Here is a 19,002-nt window from a genome sequence, read left to right on the forward strand (position 1 = left end):
TTTACTTTTGTAGTTGTCACATTTTGTCCTGTAAAGTGTTGATGACTTCTTGCCCTGTATCCCAGCTGACAAGACTATCTAAACAAGCATGAAAGGCCAAGTTTCATTTCAAGGGTAAGACAAGGTCCAGTTTCAAGACAAGAAATGGCAAATCAAGTTTGTAAAATATTTAATAGAGCAGTTCCCCAGTGGACTCCTGAGCAGAGTTATGATAACCAGACTTGTAAAAAGCATATATATTTTCAGATTTGAAAATTTATCTTTATTTTTTACAAAATGGATTCCAGGAAGTTTAAAAGGCAGTATCATAGAGGACTGGGGCGCAGAAATCAGGTGTAGTCATTCAGAGCATTCAAGTAGGAATATGATCATATAAATATTTGAAAAGCATCTTTTATCATAAATGTTCAGAACAAAATGTATAACTCATTCCAAACTAAAAGTTGAGCTTTATAGCACATGTTTCCCTGAACAGAAAAAATAAGTAACTTTTGAAGTATTTCTAAAGGCCTGAAAGCTTTTTCCATGGTTAGTTACAATTAGAAGACTTGCCTTAGATTAAATTCCTTCCTTTCCAAATACGGAAAGTATTAACTTCAGTCCACTGTTAGAACAGACAACGTGTTGCAAATTAATTCCGGTCTATTACGTTCCGGGAAAGCCTAGCGTATCAAGGTGCTGAGGGGGCTGGGGGTCAGTAGTCGTCCCCCCGGCTGACCACCTCCTTGCAGGTGGGGCGCAGCAGGATGGTGTGCTCGAACTGCGCCGTGTAGGAGCCCTTGATGTCGCACAGCGGCGGGTACGGGTCCACGATGCCCAGGTCGCACAGGTTCTTCAGCGCCATCAGGTATTTGCTCTCCCCCAGGCGATCCAGCCACCGGCGGCAGAAGGCGAGAGTACCAAAGTTTTCATTGATAACATTTAGCAAGTGTTTTGCTCTTGGAAGCCTTGAAGAAACAAAAAGAAACAAGAACGTGTGAGAGAAGAAAGAGGTATCACCAGCGTGCATTCACTACAGAAATAAAACACACCGATTAAGGATAAGGTTAGATTTGCAAGGTATTTTCAGATTGCCTAGACTTGGGGTGTCTTTCTACATCAATCACACGTTCTCTTTAGAAAATAAAGCGCATTCTCCTCCTGCAAATAGATATCCTTCAAAACAGATTGTGACCCTATCTGCAAGCTGAACTAAACATAGGGACAGGAATCTTTCTCTTAAAAAATAAAAGTACATTTCATTTTATAAAGAAAAACAGAATTCTTCCTGATCCAGAGTGGTCAGTAATCTCAACTAATTTTGGCAGAAGCTTGGTGGTTTAAAATGCTAAGTTTTCACTTCTGAAGTCAAATACTCAGGTAAGCTTTTTATTCATACTTCATACAATATACAAGCATAAAAAAATATTTATAGATCTACTAAGAAGTAAGCTTATTTGCATTCAAGCAGTTCCTTTGTGACCTTTAGTCTAATTCTTCCCATCCTCTCTCACATTCCTAGTATGTGCTATGAAAAAGCAGGTCTGCCTGCCCTGTTTCTGAGTAGTCTTTGTTTCAGAAAGTATGTATATGTCCTAGAAATGGCAAAATGCAAACCCAGTGAAACTAAAAATCAGTAATTTCTTAATTTTACAGCAATGCACTAAAACAAAACCTCAAAACTCTCAAAATATCCATAAACTAAAACAAGTGGTGCAAATAGCTTAATAGATTTTGGGACCAGCAGTAAGGCAAAGACTGTGGCACATAACCATAGTACAGACATTTACTGAAGAAACCCACTATACATTTAATACACAGATGAATATACTAATATAATTTATATATTACTGATCATGAAAAAACTAACATAAGATTGTTAAAAACCAATATAAAATTCTGAAAGCATATTTTCTCCAATTTCAGTTCCTTGGAAATAATTCCATATTGTTCCACACTAACAATCAGTGTATTTTGGAACGATGTTGCTAGTACTGCCCTTTGAATTCTCTGACAGCCTTTTAATTAGTGAAAAATATGCATTGTAGCAACTTTTAATCCCAAGAGAGTAGTAAGCTCTATCAAAATACACCAACAAAAGCCAACCTTATTGGCACATGCCCCACATCAAAGTTCTTCATATAATGAGAACACTCCATATCATCGTGCACAACGCCTTTTCCTGTGCTACCGAAGGTTTCTATAGCGTACACTTCACCTTCCTAAGGGGAGAGAAAAGGAACACATTGCAATATGATGATGGGACACTGTGTCATTCTGATACAACATCTCAGTATTACCACTTCTGAATACAAGTAATTAAATGTGAACAGATTCAATCGCCAAATCAATGTAGAAAAAAAATTCAGCAGGGAGATTTCACACATTAGAGTTACAGGTATGTCCAAATCATCAACTATTTACATTGGTACCATTTTATTTCAAGCCAGAAGCATCAGCACATTCCTAGACACAATTTCTCCATGTCCTTGCAGTTAAAACATTGTCCACCTATGAAACTACAATCGCTACCTGGAAGTACTTCTCCCGTGCTACTCAGATATAAGCCTTATGAAATGTATAGTTTAGAAACAGCAAATAGATGCTAATTACACTTACTACACTGATGAACTTTCTGCCCAGTTTCTGTAAGAATTTTTTGCTAACAGGTGCTAGTATATACTCTTAACCTGCAAATTTCCATGCCACAAGATGAGTTTCTTCAAGAGACAAAAGTGCATATCTGCACCTATATCTGCAAGGGCATTATCAAAATTCTAGTCAAGAACATACTGAAATGCCATTATACAAACTCATTTCTGCCAAGTGCATTCACACATCCTTAATAGCGGGACTGTGACAGGGACTTAACAAGCCGGGGCATCAAACACTGACAGACACTATGAGTTACATTGTTTATTTTATTAAGCTACTTTTACAAGCCCAAAATAAGAAGCCATATGAAAAGCAGTAACACAGGCTTCAAATTCAAGACAAACTCTTGAAGATGTCCCTGAATATTCAACTGACTCATTAAAAAACCACAAAGCCTCAAAAATCCCCACACAACGCTGCCACAAGATTCACTGAACACCCACTTTTTCTGAATAAGGATCATTGGAGGCTCTGTTCATCACAAAACTCATTGGATTGCAGTTTGATACTATAATTAGTGCAGTACAGTAAGACCTTGGCTGTGCTTCACATTCTTCACTGTGTTTAATGATGTAGGATTATGTCCTAAGTAACCTACAGAAGCTGAAGAAATTAAAAAATGTCTTCTCCCCAAAATCAAACCATTAATCAGGTCAAACTAAGAACAAGAAGTTTTTCCATCTTCCTTTTCCAATATTCTTAATCCCTTTGCACAGTCTTATAGATAAGATGATAGTTAAAACTTCTTGTGCACATTATAGGTCAACAACTGTGATACAAGTTTTGGATGGTAAGAGTGATCCTACCTCAAAAAACAATCCTGTCCAGACCACACCTGTGCCTATCCAGCTCTTAGAAGTCTTTACCTATCCTGGTAGACTTACTGGTGATCATTAGTGATGAAGCTTAGAATGATATTAAAAGCTTCTTGTTTCATCACCCATCTTCTAAATCTTATCTCATTAGAACAAGAGCTTCAGTGAAAATGATGGCTAAATCTCAGGTTCCATGTTTGAAAACTGCCTTCCTGACTTGAACTTGGCCATATCATCCCTTGCCCTTCCCCTGCTCCAGAACGCTACGCAACCAACATCTTTCAACTAGCCTCTCACATTAACTACAAATGCACTTAATTATTTTGTATCTGCAGAGAAAAACTGCACTGGAAGCTTTTCAAGAAAAATACTGTATCTAACTGTACTCACAAAAGTTATCCAAAACTACATTACTGATCTATTAATCAAGAAGTACCTGAGTGAGATAAGATTTCATCATAGAAAAAGCAAACAAGGACTATGAATGACCTGCAAGTCATTCAGAAAATCTCTGATTTCCTGAATTCCAGTTCACCCCTAAATATGAATTTCTGTCCTTTGCCATGTTCCTAAATGCAACATTCCAACACTCCATTTAATAATGTATATGCACTGAGAAATAAACATGCAGGAGTTTCAGTAAGTATTACTATGGCGTTCAGATTTCAACAGTGGTGGGTTTCTTTTGAGGGTTTTTTGTTGGTTTTGTTTGTTTGTTTGGGGGTTTTGTGTTTGTTTTTTTGTGGTTTGTTTTTTAAGTAGCAGGGTTCCAAAGCTTCAACTCCAGAAAGTGTTAGATACCTGAACACTCCAGGGCTAAAATGAAGAAGCCACTGAGACAAAACTATACCTGTATAGGAGCATTACACAGTACAGCAGCTATTCCACTGCAATTATTCACCAGGATCACAAAAACTACAAACTGAAAGTGCACAGGAAATATTCTTCTTGCAATCATACTGGGGAAATTTAACAGAAATAATAAAGAACTCAACTGACCTCCATTCTTGTGGCTTCTCCTCCTTTCACAATGGGTACTGTTTTTCCTGCATGTATCCTGTATGGCCCAATGGAGTGTCCATTCAAATTGCGAATTGGCTTCACTTTGGAAGAAAACATTAACGTGACAGGCAATTTCCTAATAAATGGTTAAACCCTTTAGGGTAATTTGGTTTGTTATCCCATATTAAAAGTACAATAGTGAATCACTGTACTGCAGAGGAACCAAACTCAAAACTATCCACACATCTTGTACAAACACCAGCCAAGACACCAGTTAGTTTTGTTTGCTTTAGCAAGGTTTCATTATGAAAGACCAGCAACTCCAACAGTAATAACAGCTTATTAATATAGCCAAATAGCAAGTATCAAATTATCTGTATAGTTCAAAACTGTTGTTTAGCATTCATCTCATCTGTTAAAGACACAATACTTGGAAGGATAAGGCAAGAACATTTTTCCAAAGGAACGGAGAGCGAGCCATACACATGTATTTATGCAAGACTCACATCATACTTCTAGCAGAAAAGTCTTTTCAATATCTTTCAATATCAAAGTCTTTTCAATATCAAAACCAGTATTTGTACAAATCTATATGCAGATTCACACTTCTAAACACCTACCCATGTGTAAAGAAAAGAACTTGCCTTGGTATGTTTTGCCATCAATTTCAACTTCGTAAGACTCCATAACTTCTTGTATGGCCTCTCCCACATCACAGAGACGTACATCTATTCCAGCACACTGAAAAGAAAGTGAAATATAAATGGAAAATAATCACAACATCTACTGAAAAAGACTTTGTAAATTACTTATATAATGATTGTACCTTTATTCCAGTATTTGTGGCATCCTTTACAGCTTGTAATAGTCTGTCATATTTTGGATTGAACGTGACTGTAAAAGCACAGTCAATAATACGACCTGAAATCAGTGAAAGTTAGTTAGCTTCATGGTGTTTGCACTGAAGAACATTCTCAAAGTTTCAATTAATAAATGAAAACTAACCACTAATATGCGTTCCAAAATCTATTTTGCAAATATCATTGTATTGCAGGACTGTCGGATCTCCGGCATTGGGAGTGTAGTGGGCAGCACAATTATTCAGAGAACAGCCCGTAGGAAATGCAAGACCTGCATTTAAACCATTTTCCTTTATCAGCTTACGTGAGCAGTCTTCTAGTTTTTCACTAAAAGGCAGAGGGGAGGGAGAAGAAAATAAAAGAATAAGACAGTTTTCATTAGTATTTCTTATGATGACTTCAAACCAATCAATGCAAGAACAAAACTTCAGAAAAATATTAAAGCAAATGTTTTGATATCAAATGAAACTATTTGTATGCTAAATAGACAGACAACCCTAAGCTGAAAAACATAGGCACAACACAACAATCTTCAGTTCTGTTGTTTCCTCTACCCTTTCTTGAGCAAAAATGAGTCCTTCTCTATTGTTTTTATTCTAAGTTTAAAATATTTATCCTTACAAGCATATTTAATCCATTCTTCCTGAGCAGCACTGGTTAGACAACCAAAGTTTAGGCAAATTAAATGTATTCTTTACAATTACTGTGATTTAAAAGGAGGTGGAAAAAGGAGGTAAAGCCTCTTATTTATTAAAAAAACTTTGATTACAAAAGGATCTTTAAAAACAATTGAGTGATAACTATGATAAAATAAAACCTTGTGAGACTAGCATTTGTTTTTTGATTTTGTCTTATCTCAAGATGCTAGCTACTGCAAATCCACAAATACATGTCCACCGGTGCATTCTCCTTCAGTGTCAGTGAATGAGGTAAACTGCAGCTCACTGCAGTGCACCAAACTCTGATTTTAAAAAGCCACAGAAATATGAAAAAGGAGAGCGTATTTTACTCAGCAAGGCCCCGTAGCCTGAGGAACTTTAGGAAGAATAGTCGTGTTTTGAGAGAATGATGCTTAGAACAGTCAAAGTGGGTAATTGACTATGACAGATTTGCTTCACCCAGACTAGTGAGCTGCCTTTCTTCTCGTTTCCCTCATAATATATTATGTCCTCCTGTTACCCTAGCACAGTTACCTTGGGGATCAGCTCTCATTAGCTTTCTTACTATCCTACTCTTGTCAGCACAGTCCTCAGTCACACCAGGCTGAAAGCACCTGATTTTGGAAGCTAAACTGTTCTGGATCAGTGCAGTACTTGGACAGTAGATATTCAATCTAGATGAACTGAAGGACAGAAAAAGTAATAGTTGGAAGAGTCACAAAAATCAGTCCAGGGTAATTATTTCTTTAAACTTAATCAAATCCACATTCATCTGAATCCACTTGCTCAGAATAATAAAAAACCACACTGTGTTTCCACCAGAAACATCAGTCAGTCAATGAAGACTAAACAGTCCAAACCTTGCTGCCCTGGACTGAACACAGCCATGCTGGTTTTATGCCTCCCTGCCCAGTCCCAGGCACAGACTGCACCTGCACTGTCCACGTGGCATTTCATGACAATTCTGGCAAGGGGCAGCAGTGCTACTGCTATTGCTGCTTCTTGCAGCACCTCTGCAGAGTAGCAAAGGCACTGAAATCTAAATGAAGCATATAATCGAAGTAAGTGAACATCCTGGAAAGGCTAATTTAAAATTCAGTATAATCCCAGGCCCTGCAAAGCTGCATAAGCTAAAAATGCAAGAGGAAACGTAAAGGAAATAATTGACAACACTGGTTGTGACCTGAAAATACAAATCTCCCCAACACTCATTACACAGTGAATTAAGCACACAAAACAGAGACTAAATCTCTCCCCCTCTGGAAAATGAAGGAAAATCCACAGCAGAGGTCTTCCAGAAGATGTGTGTCCTCACCAGATTTCTATCATTGTCATTCCAGGTTTTATCCAGCTCATAACGTATTTCCTCACTTGTCTGTGTGCCTCTGCAGCCTCCCGAAAATCATTCCAGATTTCCTCACTGGCTTGGTCTAGTGCTTTTTTTTCTTCACTAGTTATTCTCCAAGCAGCAGTTCGCCTTGAAAATAAAGGAAATGTTTCAAACAAGTTAGTATAATCTCAGCAGTCATTACAACCTCTGCCAAAAGCCTGCAAAGTGTTTATTAACCAGTCAGTCTACACTCCCCTGTGTAACAGAAAAGATCCTGATTTATACCATTTTCAGAATAAAGAAGGCCTATTAAAAAAAATCTACCAGTACCACAGAGTAGCAGCTATGAAAGACAGTAACATCCTACCAAAGGAGCAGACAAGCAGGGTGCTTGAAGGATGCCCCAGTATTCAAAGAGACAGAACAAGCATATAAAATTCATATTAACGCCTGCAATTCCACCTTAAGTTTATCAGGGCAAAAAACTGCAGCAGGCTCTACTCATGCAAAAAGTTAATTTTCTTCACAATCTTATTCATTCAGACAGCATTGTTCCCGTATAGAGATGAACCTCAGCACTGTAGTGTGGCTGCTTGGCCCAGACACAGTTGCTGACACAGACAATAAACATCTTCAAAATTTAAGACCTTGCAGCCCCAGTATTACTTTCATTCATGCTCAGAATATTTAGGTAATAACACCTAGCACAGTGCATGGTAACTATGACACATGCCAGAAGGTTACTTTCTAAACAGGCTGGACAGTGAATTAACATTTATTATGGGAGAGCACCACTCATTCTGGCTCTTTGCTAGGTTCTTAGAAGAAATACACAAATATTTTTTAATACAGGACTAAGTATAAGATTAGCTTTGAATATATTTTGCATTATGCAAAAATCCAGTGCAACCAAGGTTCCATGAAAGCAAACAAACAAAAACGTAATTTAAGTACTCCAGCAACTGTCAGAACTTAGCTAGAAGACTACTCTAACTACAAAGCAGAGATAACCCTTCAAATGGTGAAACTGCAGCCTCGGAATAGTGCAAAAAACCCTAGTGATGACTCAAAGAACTCCATACATGCTATGCAAGACAAAAACTACTTAGAACAATACACAGCTACACATGCTGGCAGGTGAGTCTTTAAAAAAAGTGGGTGTAGGACAAGATGGACCAAAGATGCTGAAATACACCAGTTTTCAAATTTCCAAATTAATGCAAATCTGTTGATTCTAAGCAAACAGCTGAGTACACAGAATGTAAAGTGTAGCTTTTTACCTGTTCCATAGACACGTAACTTAGCTCCACTTTGAGAGTTTTCTTTACAGCCACAAAACAGGTACCAGTGAACCAAGAGACTATGCCCTGCAGTTTTGAACTAATATATACTTACATGTAAATTTGTTAGTACATATATTTATACTGAGTATTTCAAAAGAGTTGAAAATATAAAGGAGGATAACAGGCTATTCCATAAATCTTTCTCAAGATGATCAGAGGATGCAAAACATTTTGAGACCCTTTGGCTTGTTTCCATTGAACTTTCCACTCCTTTTCAGATAGAAGTACAAAGGAGAAATCCCACATTTACCTTTCTGAGCAGTTTTCTTGCTCCAATAGAAAGCAAGCATCACACATGCTACTCTTACGATTTGCCTTAATCTGGCAAATTCTACCAAAAAAAAGAAAGCAATGGGCTGCAAAACTTGGGCCCCCGCACTGCCACTAGAACTTCAGCCAGCACAGTGGTCATTGAGGGTGGAAAAGGTGCACTGCAGAAAAACACTGGGGACAGAGACTCAAGGATCCTCTCAGACTGTTCTGGATTCCAGCAGCGAACATCCCTTGGTAGCAAGAACTGCTGACAGAGTCTGGGCAGCTGCTCTGCCATCTGTCACAGACTTGAGTGCAAACTCCAGCAAACTGGCAGGACGCCATCCTCGCTCTGTCTTACTGTATTTCAGCATACAGTCACCTCACGCAAGTCAGCTGGGGGATGGAACAGCTTCTACATGTAAAAACACTGTATGAGACCCAAAGCATTTTGCTGACAAAGCTGCACTCCTGAGAGCTTAGGAACGGAGGCAACAAGAACTTCTGCTAGGGCCTAAGCACTTCAGGACATGTCAAAAATCAATTGGTCACATGAAAGCCTCACACCAAACATCAAGTCCTCCAACCGGTACACGAGTTAACAAGCTTTTGGCAGTTTCCTAATGTGCTGCCTGCCACGTGTCAGCTGAAGAAATTCAACTCTTGCTCCAAAGCCACTTGGTCTAGCTTTTCACTCCAGTTCACAGCCTACAGTTTTCACTACTACAACTCTTTACAGGATCTCACTGTAAACTAGATTCTAGTGATCAAAGAATTCCAGAAAATAATTTCCCCTGATTATGTTCACCCAGATAATCCAGTCGTGCTGGAGGGAAGGGATGCCATACAGAGGGACCATTACAGGCTTGAGAGGTGGGCCTATGTGAACCTCGTGAAGTTCAACAAAGCCATGTGCAAGGTTCTGACCCTGGGTCAGGACAATCCCACCATAAATACAGGCTGGGTGAAGAATGGATTGAGAGCAGCTGTGAGGAGAAGGATTTGGGGGTGTTGGTAGACAAGAAGCTCCACATGACCCAGCAATGTGCACTCACAGTGCAGTGACCAGCGGGTCAAGGAAGGTGATTCTGCCCCCTGAGTCCTTTCTTGTGCGACCCTCCCTGGAGTACCACATTCAGCTCTGGGGCCTCCAGCGTAAGAAAGATGTGGAGCTGTCTCAGTGAGTGCAGAGGAGGCTGTGAAGATGATCACGGCTGTAGCACCACTCCTGGGACGACAGGCTGAGAAGAGTTGGGGCCTTCAGCCTGGAGAGAAAAGGGTCTGGGAAGACCTTATAGCACCTTCCAGAACCTAAAAGGGAGAGCTTTTTCCCAAGGTCATGTCATGACAAAACAAGGGGTAACGGCTATAAACTGAAAGATGGTAGGTTTAGATTAGAGGCTAGGGAGAAATCCTTTACTGTGAGGGTGTTGAGCTACTGGAACAGGCTGTCCAGAGCAGTTGTAGAAGGTGTCCCTGCCCATGGCAGGGAGTTTGGAACTAGCTGATCTTCAAGGTACCTTCCAAAGCAAACCTGTCTGTGACTCTGTAACAGTACAGAGGCAGAAACAAGTAGGCAGGGACAAGAATTCCTTAATTCTACTTGAACAAAATTGGTGTATCATGAAATATTGCTTATTTATTTTCTGCCCTCCCAGTTGTATAATTTCAAATTCTCATATCTTCAAGAAAAAACCCACAAGCTTCCAAAAAAAATACTGGAGATAAAAAAATGTTAAACCTGTTAGCCTGCTGTCTATATGGAAGTACTGATTATCTGCTATTTTTTTGCTGCAATTTGAATGACACTCACTTCTAGTTGAACTTCTCACACAAAATACACAATTGTAGGTTGATGAGAGGTAACTTTAGAAAGCACATGACATCAACAGTTAAGAATAGAAGTGCAACTCTTAAAAAAATCCAAGACAAAACCCTACTGACCTAAGCATGAATAAAACATGGCACAAAAATGCTCCACTAATATATAAAATAAAGCTATTACTCAGAATATGAAATATCCTGGCATTAATGTCAGCTAATAATTTAAGTAGTTGCTTATATTAGGAAATCCTAAAGTAGCATAGTAAGATTTAAATATTTAAATTAGGAAGAAAACTAAAGCACATATTTGCTTAAGCACATTAAATGAGGAAACTATTTTAGGTTCCTTAGAAGTGTGTATTCTTTCTCCATAGCAGAACATTGCAGTACAGAAAAGATGCCCCACTTAAATCCTGTTACGAAAGGAGGTTTGTTTTTATGGCTTTTGTCCTTTTTCTTTTCAATAAATAGTAGTTAAACCAGAGCAAATATTTTAATCTTCAATAACTATATATGTATTAGAGGTGTAAAAACAGTGTGTTACTTGTTAATAAACTATGTACATGCTTAAGCTGTTTATTATCCAATCTCCTGGTTTACTTAAATCATATTCTTATGAATATGGCACATGCTAAACTTAACTCCTAAACATTAAAGAATCACTCCTGGATCAGCCTACCAGAACCATCTTGACCAAGCTCTCCATTAGCAGGCTGATCTTGTGCATGCAAACAAGGCAGTAATTTATAAATAAATAGGAGTACACCTTGTGTTCAAATTGAAGTAATTAGAAAGAAATAACTTCCTTAAAAGCAAATTTTCACCTCATAAAAATGAAACCATATTATCTGAACACAATTTATAGGGGGTACTGGACTCTACTTATTTTACTTACATTCTATGAGAAGCAGGCATTGACTTTAAATAACCAATTAAAAAACATTTCAAAGTAATTTCATTCTGAAGAAAAAGTCAAAACTAGACGATGCTTTCAGACATACAAATATTTACCTATTCTCTCCCTTTGGTTTAAACTATTTTTTCAGAGCTTTGATTCAGTATTTCCTGGGAAGTATCAAAGCTTTCAGTAATACTTGGTCTTTCCGTTCAAGTTTGCATAAAATTCAAGCTAATTCTATGTCACACATCCTGTGCCTTCCAGGTAAAAGATGACCTTCCACAACACTTCACATAGAAAAAAAAAAAAAATCAGGCAAACTTGTTCAAGTTGGTATGCCCTAGTTCTAACAATTCATAAAGAAAGAGTAGTCTCCTGTAAAAACATAAGAGCACAGATCTCTGTTCCAGTGAACCACTGGAAGCTGTTGCTTGTTCAGTGGAATTGCATTATTCCCACATCACTATGAGTTACAAAACCAGGTGAGGTTACAATAACTATATATTCATTCCAAGAATGAGAAGCAAAGTACAGAATATAACATGTAGGCTTTTAAATCAAATGAAGAGATCAACATGTCTCTACCAAAAAACAAGTAAGGAAAAGTTGGCATCTCAATGGTCACAAAATTGCTGCATAGTAGTGTCTCATCTCCCTGAATTTTAAACTTTCACTCACCTCTAACTCAGATAATGCTTTTCTTACAAGCTGCCTACTGAAATCTGTTGGTACTGTGGGTCTCAAGGGACCCCTGCCTCATGGCAATTCTGTTCATACTGGCTACACTTTTATTAAAAGGGTAGAGAAGAACAATCTCTGGCCTGAAGACTTGTATTCATTGAGTTCCTGGATAAACCAGTTAATGAAAAAAATAGCAAAACCGAAAGTACATTACTCATTTTGTCCATTTAGTTGTACATTAATATTTTTTTCAGCACATCAAAATGAACGCATTTATTTATTAAGCTTAAAACACTCACCCATCTTGAGTTGGTGGATATTCACATTCTTCTCCCTTTGGGAACACATTGCTGGGAAATAGATCACATATTGGAATAGAAGGTGGATCTGTCTGGACCTTAGCTGTTGAGTATAATTTAAGAAAGTGTTACACATGGAAATACTGGGAATACTGGAAATACTAACCCCCTTTAACCACAAAAGTTAAACAGCAGAAGTTATTTAAGACCTCTTAACTAGAATCTGGGCTTCTACCACGACATTTTATCACAATGCCCTCATATGACTTTATTTAGCCAATGCATGCCCTCAATTCAGGGACACCAAAAAGAAAACAACTTGGCCAGACTCAGCCTACAAACACAAACTGCACCCCTAAATTTGTTTCAGCTGCAAGAACAGCACTTGCACACTTTTAATACTAAATATTCACATAGTCTGTTTTTTAATGGTTGATACCTACGTCCTTTCTTCTTTTTCTTCTTCTTCTTCTTTTTCCCAGTAGCTCCATCTCCTTCACCCTCTCCATCTATAGGAAAGAAAGTTCTCAGCTAAACATAAAATAATCTTGAAAGAAACAAAGAGGTTTGAATAAAACACAAAACATCTGGACTATCTGGAAACGCTTCTCTCACAGCAGAGTTTAATAGATTAAAAGACAACATCCAGAAGCTGCCATCAAACCATCAGCATTTTCAGGCCCTACACCAAACACAGACCTAAGAAAAGAGTTTTGAAAGTTGACAACAAATGTATCACCAGAGGAAAAAAGAGAGCTCAGGTAAAGTACTTTCAGAAAGTCCTACCTCATATTCCTCTGTTTTCAGGCAAATAGATGCCTGGAATTGTTGAAGGACACAAGAGACAACTGTATTAGACACAACAGCTAACAAAAAGCTAGGAACTACTGCTTCCACCCCATCTTCTGATGCTTCAGCTACAAGAATTTACTGCATCTGGAAAGATAAAGACCCCAAAGTAGTAAAGATGACAGCACTCTAGGCCAGGATACGTTTAATCTTGAGATAACAGGGAAGGTCACAAACAACACTCAGCAAAACCACTGGCTGTGGGAGAAACAACGGTGGGCAAACACTGGAACAGGTTTCCCAGAGAGGTGTGGAAGATGCCCCACCCCTGGAAATAGTCAGGGTCAGGCTGAATGAGGCTTTGAGGGACATGACCTAGCTGAAGATGTCCCAGCTCACTGCAGGGGCTTGGACCAGATAACCTTTAAACGTCCCCTCCAACCCAAAACGTTCTATGAATCTACACTAGTGGGAGGTTTCTGGGGAGCACAGCAGATAAGCACCAAGAAACAGCCACACCATTTACAGTCACATTTGGAAGGTAACAATAACCCGGCAGACTTCACACCTGGCTACATCTAATGCCTACTTCACACTCAATATCTCAGGTGCTATCAGCCACCTAAACCTTCTGGCCCTAAACACAAATTCTTTTCTAAGTAGACACATACTAGTTATCTACATGAAGAACATTTTCAACTACAGCAAGAAGTAAAATTAAAAGAACCTCTAGAATCAAGTCAAAGAATTCCATTTTGAGTGTACTTATACAGAAGTTTGTATTTAAAAACAAAACCAAACCAAACCACTGGCCAGCTGCTCCAGTCACTAGATTTCAAGCCTCTCCTGATGGTCAATATCACTGGCAACTTTACACCATGATGAGTGCTGTAATCCTGCAGCTGGGGCAAATTTCATAATGTCACCCCTGCCCCTCCCCAGCTCATTTTGGCATTAAGTATCTTAATTTAAGTTTCTGTAAAAAACTGCAAATATAAATACTTTGTATCTATAACACAGTCCCAACCTCCCAGATTCTTCATCAATCTGTATTTCATGGCCAACCAAAAATTTGTACCAGTGCACATAAATTTCTTTAAAATGTGGTAACTTTGTCACATTTGTTTTGACCTTGAGCAGTGCCCGAATCATTAATAAAGAAATTAATTAGACATACTCCAGTTCATTCACCAAGTGATTTTTGGATTTTTTTTTAAAGACTAGGCCTAAACTGAAGGGAAAAAAACCCCAAGCTTTCTTAAATATTGTTGCTGTTGCTATCTGCGTATTGTAGCCTTTTCATACATCACTGCACGTGAAACTGCCAACTGTGAGCCGAACTAACCCTGTCTATGCTTTCACGTCCTTGAAGAGTGCTGCAGACTAACTGTGCTGCCAGAAACACAACCACTGCATCCGACCCATACTCTGTCTCCAGGTTATTTGGCTGCTCAGGAGAAGAACTGTCACCAGAAAAGCAATTTCAGATCTTTGCAAAACAGAAGTCCAAGCGTGTATCATTTTGATATTAAGTAACCTAGCATAGTAACATGAAAAAATGTTACAGACTAGCCTATTTTAACACAGCAGGGGCAATGCAAGCAGCACTCCTAGTCTCTCCTGGAGCTGAAAAGTTATAGTCTCCTTTTTGAGGCCACTCAGTTACAGGCTTATCAAGTGGTGAAAAAGAAAAAAAGGAAGCACGTATTTTATTAATTTTAATCTAATGCAGCATGTCTTAAACAATTCTGAAACTACACAATTAAGATGGCAAACAGTGAGAACCAGTACAGGCAAGAACACAGCCGTCTTCAAAAAACCTTAATTAGTTCTAATTTTTCTGCAAAAGTACTAGTTTTACTAAAACCACATCCAAGTCTAATATGTGGAAAAATAAGATTATTAATTCAGTCATAGCATCACTTCATTTTTTTTATGCTTGCAAATACTGTAATACAATTGCTAATACTGTAAAAAGGATAAGAGAGCACAGCATTTGATCTGCAACTATCGTTATTTCTCCTGAGATAGAACTCTAACTATTCTAATGATTTAGAAGATTTCTTTTCATTGCATACAGTTTTCACTACCCTCCTCAACACTTCTTCCTCAAATTGCAATGATGGCAAAGCACATATTGCATTAATTTCAACTCCATAACCTGAAAAATACCACAAAACAAACCACTGGAATACATTTCTATGCAAAATACCTGCATTAAACTCGATGCTGCAGATTGGTAATGGTCAAAGATAAATTTATTATTTAATATGCCTCAGCACTCTGAATTTTTTAAAACTTCCATATCCAATTCATTAAAATGAAATTCCAGAAGGACAAATTCCAGCAAGTCAACTAAGGTGATTTCTAAGCAGACTGCTCAAAGTGCTGAGCCAACTTTATAAGCTAATTCAGAAAAATGAAACTAAATTACTAACTTAAGAAATGTGTTTTCTTGAACAACCATTTTTGTTGAGAACCATTCATCAAATCAAAGGAAATACAGCACCTTTATCTGATATTCCTACAGAAAAATGGACCCAGTGTGGATTTCAATACAGACACTTTCTTTTCAAGGTTCTTGCTTAGAAAATCAGCTACATAGCACAAACAAGACACAAAGCACGTGTCTTGCTTACGTATTAATCTCCCCCCAATTCAATTTTAATGAAAAAGTTTAAGTACAGATGAGCAGGTTTCAAGTCACTGGTAAAGACTCCAACACCTATTAATTAAAATGTTCCCTTAAAATTTTATCTGTATGTTTTGTTTCAAGCCAAGAATAAGAGACATAATTTGGAACATAAATGTCTACTGACCATGGTAATAAAAGTGAGAATGATTTATAGCTTACCTTATCTCAAACTAAACATTTCCCTTCAGTAGGCAGATCCTTGAAGACACAAACCTTTAACAAATCTTGTATTCCTGTTATTTTTTATGTGTACACTTGTGTGACAGCAAAATCGTTGACAAAAGGTAGTAAGTATAGATAGGTGCACCTCATCTCTCCAAAAAGAAACCCACAAAATCAAAATACGTAAGACACCTGTAAGCAGTCTGTTAAAAGGGAGTCTCAGAAGAAGCTGAAACTAGAAATGTTAAGAGAAAATATAAGTTATACTTGCCATCATCATCATCATCTTTTTCTTTTTCCTCCAGTGCTTGCTTGTCCAATTGTCTTGCTACATCATCAAGAGCACCTTCCATTTCTTTATCAGTTTCTTGTCCTGTTTGTAAAGTTAAAGTATGCCTTACAGTAAAACATTAGCTCCACGTTTGTAACCAAAAGCCCCCCAAACTTTGTAAAGACATTATGTTGTTCTCATCTTACAGACACCTGAGCACCTAATGCTTTTTCCTGTCTTAAAGCAGCCCCCATGTGCAAGGCTGCAGGACAGTACAACGACAGGTGCTGTAGGTTACCCTGACACTTCTGATTATTTTTTTCTGCCAGAGCAACTAATTCTTTTTCCCATAGCAGCAGCCTGCTCTTATGAGATAATACGGGCGTGAAGTAGATAATTATAAACGCACAGCACAATCATTGCTAACTGATGGCTGCTAAAACAAACCCAAATCATCGCGCCTTTACGCTATTTGCCCAGACTTGCTCCAGCTCTCCTCGAGAACTTGGGAGGAGGGGTGCAGAGCCTCCACCAGGCGGGATGATTTTTACAGCAGCAGTCTTACACCTTTCTCCCCTCCGGGCATAGGAGAGGGTGAGGGAAGCGGTGGCTTCTCTTGCACACACCGGAGGGAGGAGGACATCCCCAGCCCCAACCGAAGGGCAGCAGCATCCCCCGGACACCGCGCGGATCCCCTCAGCCCGCACCGCTGCCACGGGCCGGACAGCGGCTTCGGCGGCGCCCCGCACCCGCACGCGGGGACCCTTGCGCCACCCACGTCCGCCGCGCCCGCCCCCGGTGCGCCGGCCCGGGGCCCCTCACGCCGCCAGCCCGTCAGCGCAGGGTCGCGGCGCGGCCCTTACCCGCGGGGCCCGCTCTGCCCTTCTTCTTCTTCTTGCGCTTCTTCTTGGTGCCATCCTCGGCGCCGAGCCCGGCCGCGCCGTCCCTGTCCTCGGGCTCGGGGGGCAGCTCGCCGTTCAGGTGCTGCTCCCGCTCCTCCGCCCGCCCCACGCCCGCCATGTCGCCGCGGCCGCGCCGCCTCGCGCGCACGGAGCGAACCGGGGAGAGCGGCGGGGCCGGCGCCACGCTCTGTGGTGCGCGCGGGGCACGCCGGGACGGCGGAGGACTCGGCCGGGAGGGCGGGAGGGGGCGGGCCCTCAGCCGCGCACGCGCCCCGCGGCCGGCGTGCGCGCGCAGGCCCGTGAGGGGGGGCGGGGGCGGGGCAGGGGTAGCTGCCGGCTGCGCGGCGCGATAAAAAGTGGAAAGAAGAAATCGTGCAAAAACAGCCCTTTTCCTCAGAAGGAACAGCTGCTGCCTTCGCTTCTTAAGGCATGTAAGATTGTTAGGGTTTTACCATTTGAGGGCACTGAGGAAATGTGACTTACACGAGGGATAACTGGTGTACAGAAGGAAAGTAACACAGGAGGGAAAAATCACTTGTTTCAAGTCACATAGAGCAAAAAAGGGAAGATTCTAATACATGGTAAAGGACACTGCCTCATCCCATTTCTAATACTACGTGTAAAATTAAGGCAAAATGCCAATATTACCAGCATCCACTAATGAAGTATTAAATCAGCCCAATCCTTAAAATTCAGTTACTGAGTTTATACTTTTCACAGGTTTTCTACAAGTATAACCATGCTGGCTTTTCCTCCTTGCTGTACTTGAACATAACACAGTATAATATAGAGCCATTATAATTTATAACATATAAAGGTTCAAAACAGGCCTTGTGTTGCATAGGTATGTTTTAAAATGCTTCTGCAGGCATGTCTTTGCCTGGGGAAGGTGGTAACGCCGTGTTGCTCACCGAGGTCCAAGCTCTGCCCCCTTGGCCCCACACAGGCCGGCTGGTTCCATATGCCCCTTCCCCAGCTCACACCCATGGGCATCTCCTCTCTCCTGACCCGATACGATTCCCAGCAAGAACAGAACTCAGAAAGACTAAACCAATGCTCTAGTACTGATATAAGTTCATCCTGCTCCAGGCAAGTGTCACAGTATCATGATATCCACTGCTCTCACACTGAGAATGGATGACACAAAAGCATGTTCACAAATGCTGCCTAGAACAAGCTGGATGTATTGCTTTCTATTCTAGTTTTCTAATTAGATAAAAGCAGAATCTACAGAGTTAACTTGGCTTTGAGTTTTATTGTGGAGGGTGGCAGGAGAAAGGGGGAACATCAGTGGACAAATTCCCTGAATTCTCCATTTTGAGTCATCTTACATCTTCCTGTTGTGCTTTTATTGCAGTTGGGCCCTGTAATGGTCCCAGGATATCTGACAGCAGTGCTTTTGTGGTTTGCTTTAATCCATTAGCCTCTCATACATCAGACTGCTTTACCCCTCGCTCTGACCCCTCTGGTGCCTTTGACAACTTGAAAAAGAGTGCTTGTGCTCCTGTTCCGTTCGATCTGCTGTGTGCCAGAACAGACAGGTTGCCAGACCATGGATTTTGTTGACTCTAGAAGTGAAGTTAGAG

At 40.0% G+C, this 19,002-nt stretch overlaps 1 protein-coding gene across 1 annotated transcript; it reads right to left on the reverse strand.

Annotated features, from left to right (window-relative positions):
- Window positions 1–152: 152 nt before the first annotated feature.
- On the reverse strand, window positions 153–17,645 carry METAP2 (methionyl aminopeptidase 2). Its single transcript, XM_063396299.1, has 11 exons — window positions 17,378–17,645; window positions 16,515–16,616; window positions 13,041–13,106; window positions 12,598–12,700; window positions 7,286–7,447; window positions 5,457–5,638; window positions 5,278–5,372; window positions 5,096–5,192; window positions 4,449–4,552; window positions 2,086–2,201; window positions 153–947 (listed from the first exon to the last, which is right to left on the reverse strand). Exons 1-11 carry the CDS (start codon window positions 17,532–17,534, stop codon window positions 695–697), a joined length of 1,437 nt encoding a protein of 478 aa, XP_063252369.1. The 5' UTR covers window positions 17,535–17,645; the 3' UTR covers window positions 153–694.
- Between the last annotated feature and the right edge of the window lie 1,357 nt (window positions 17,646–19,002).

This window comes from Prinia subflava, chromosome 4 (genome assembly GCF_021018805.1).
Source record: "Prinia subflava isolate CZ2003 ecotype Zambia chromosome 4, Cam_Psub_1.2, whole genome shotgun sequence".
Classification (NCBI taxonomy): Eukaryota; Metazoa; Chordata; class Aves; order Passeriformes; family Cisticolidae; genus Prinia; species Prinia subflava.

Bases quoted from the DNA above. Each gene is read 5' to 3' on its own strand.
- METAP2 (XM_063396299.1), bottom strand. From the start codon at position 17,534: ATGGCGGGCGTGGGGCGGGCGGAGGAGCGGGAGCAGCACCTGAACGGC. The intron at 7,448-12,597 runs GTGAGTGTTTTA...TTTATTTTCAAG, and splicing joins TATCCACCAACTCAAGATGG to GCGAACTGCTGCTTGGAGAA. The intron at 2,202-4,448 runs GTCAGTTGAGTT...CTCTCCCCTTAG, and splicing joins GAGAAGCCACAAGAATGGAG to GAAGGTGAAGTGTACGCTAT.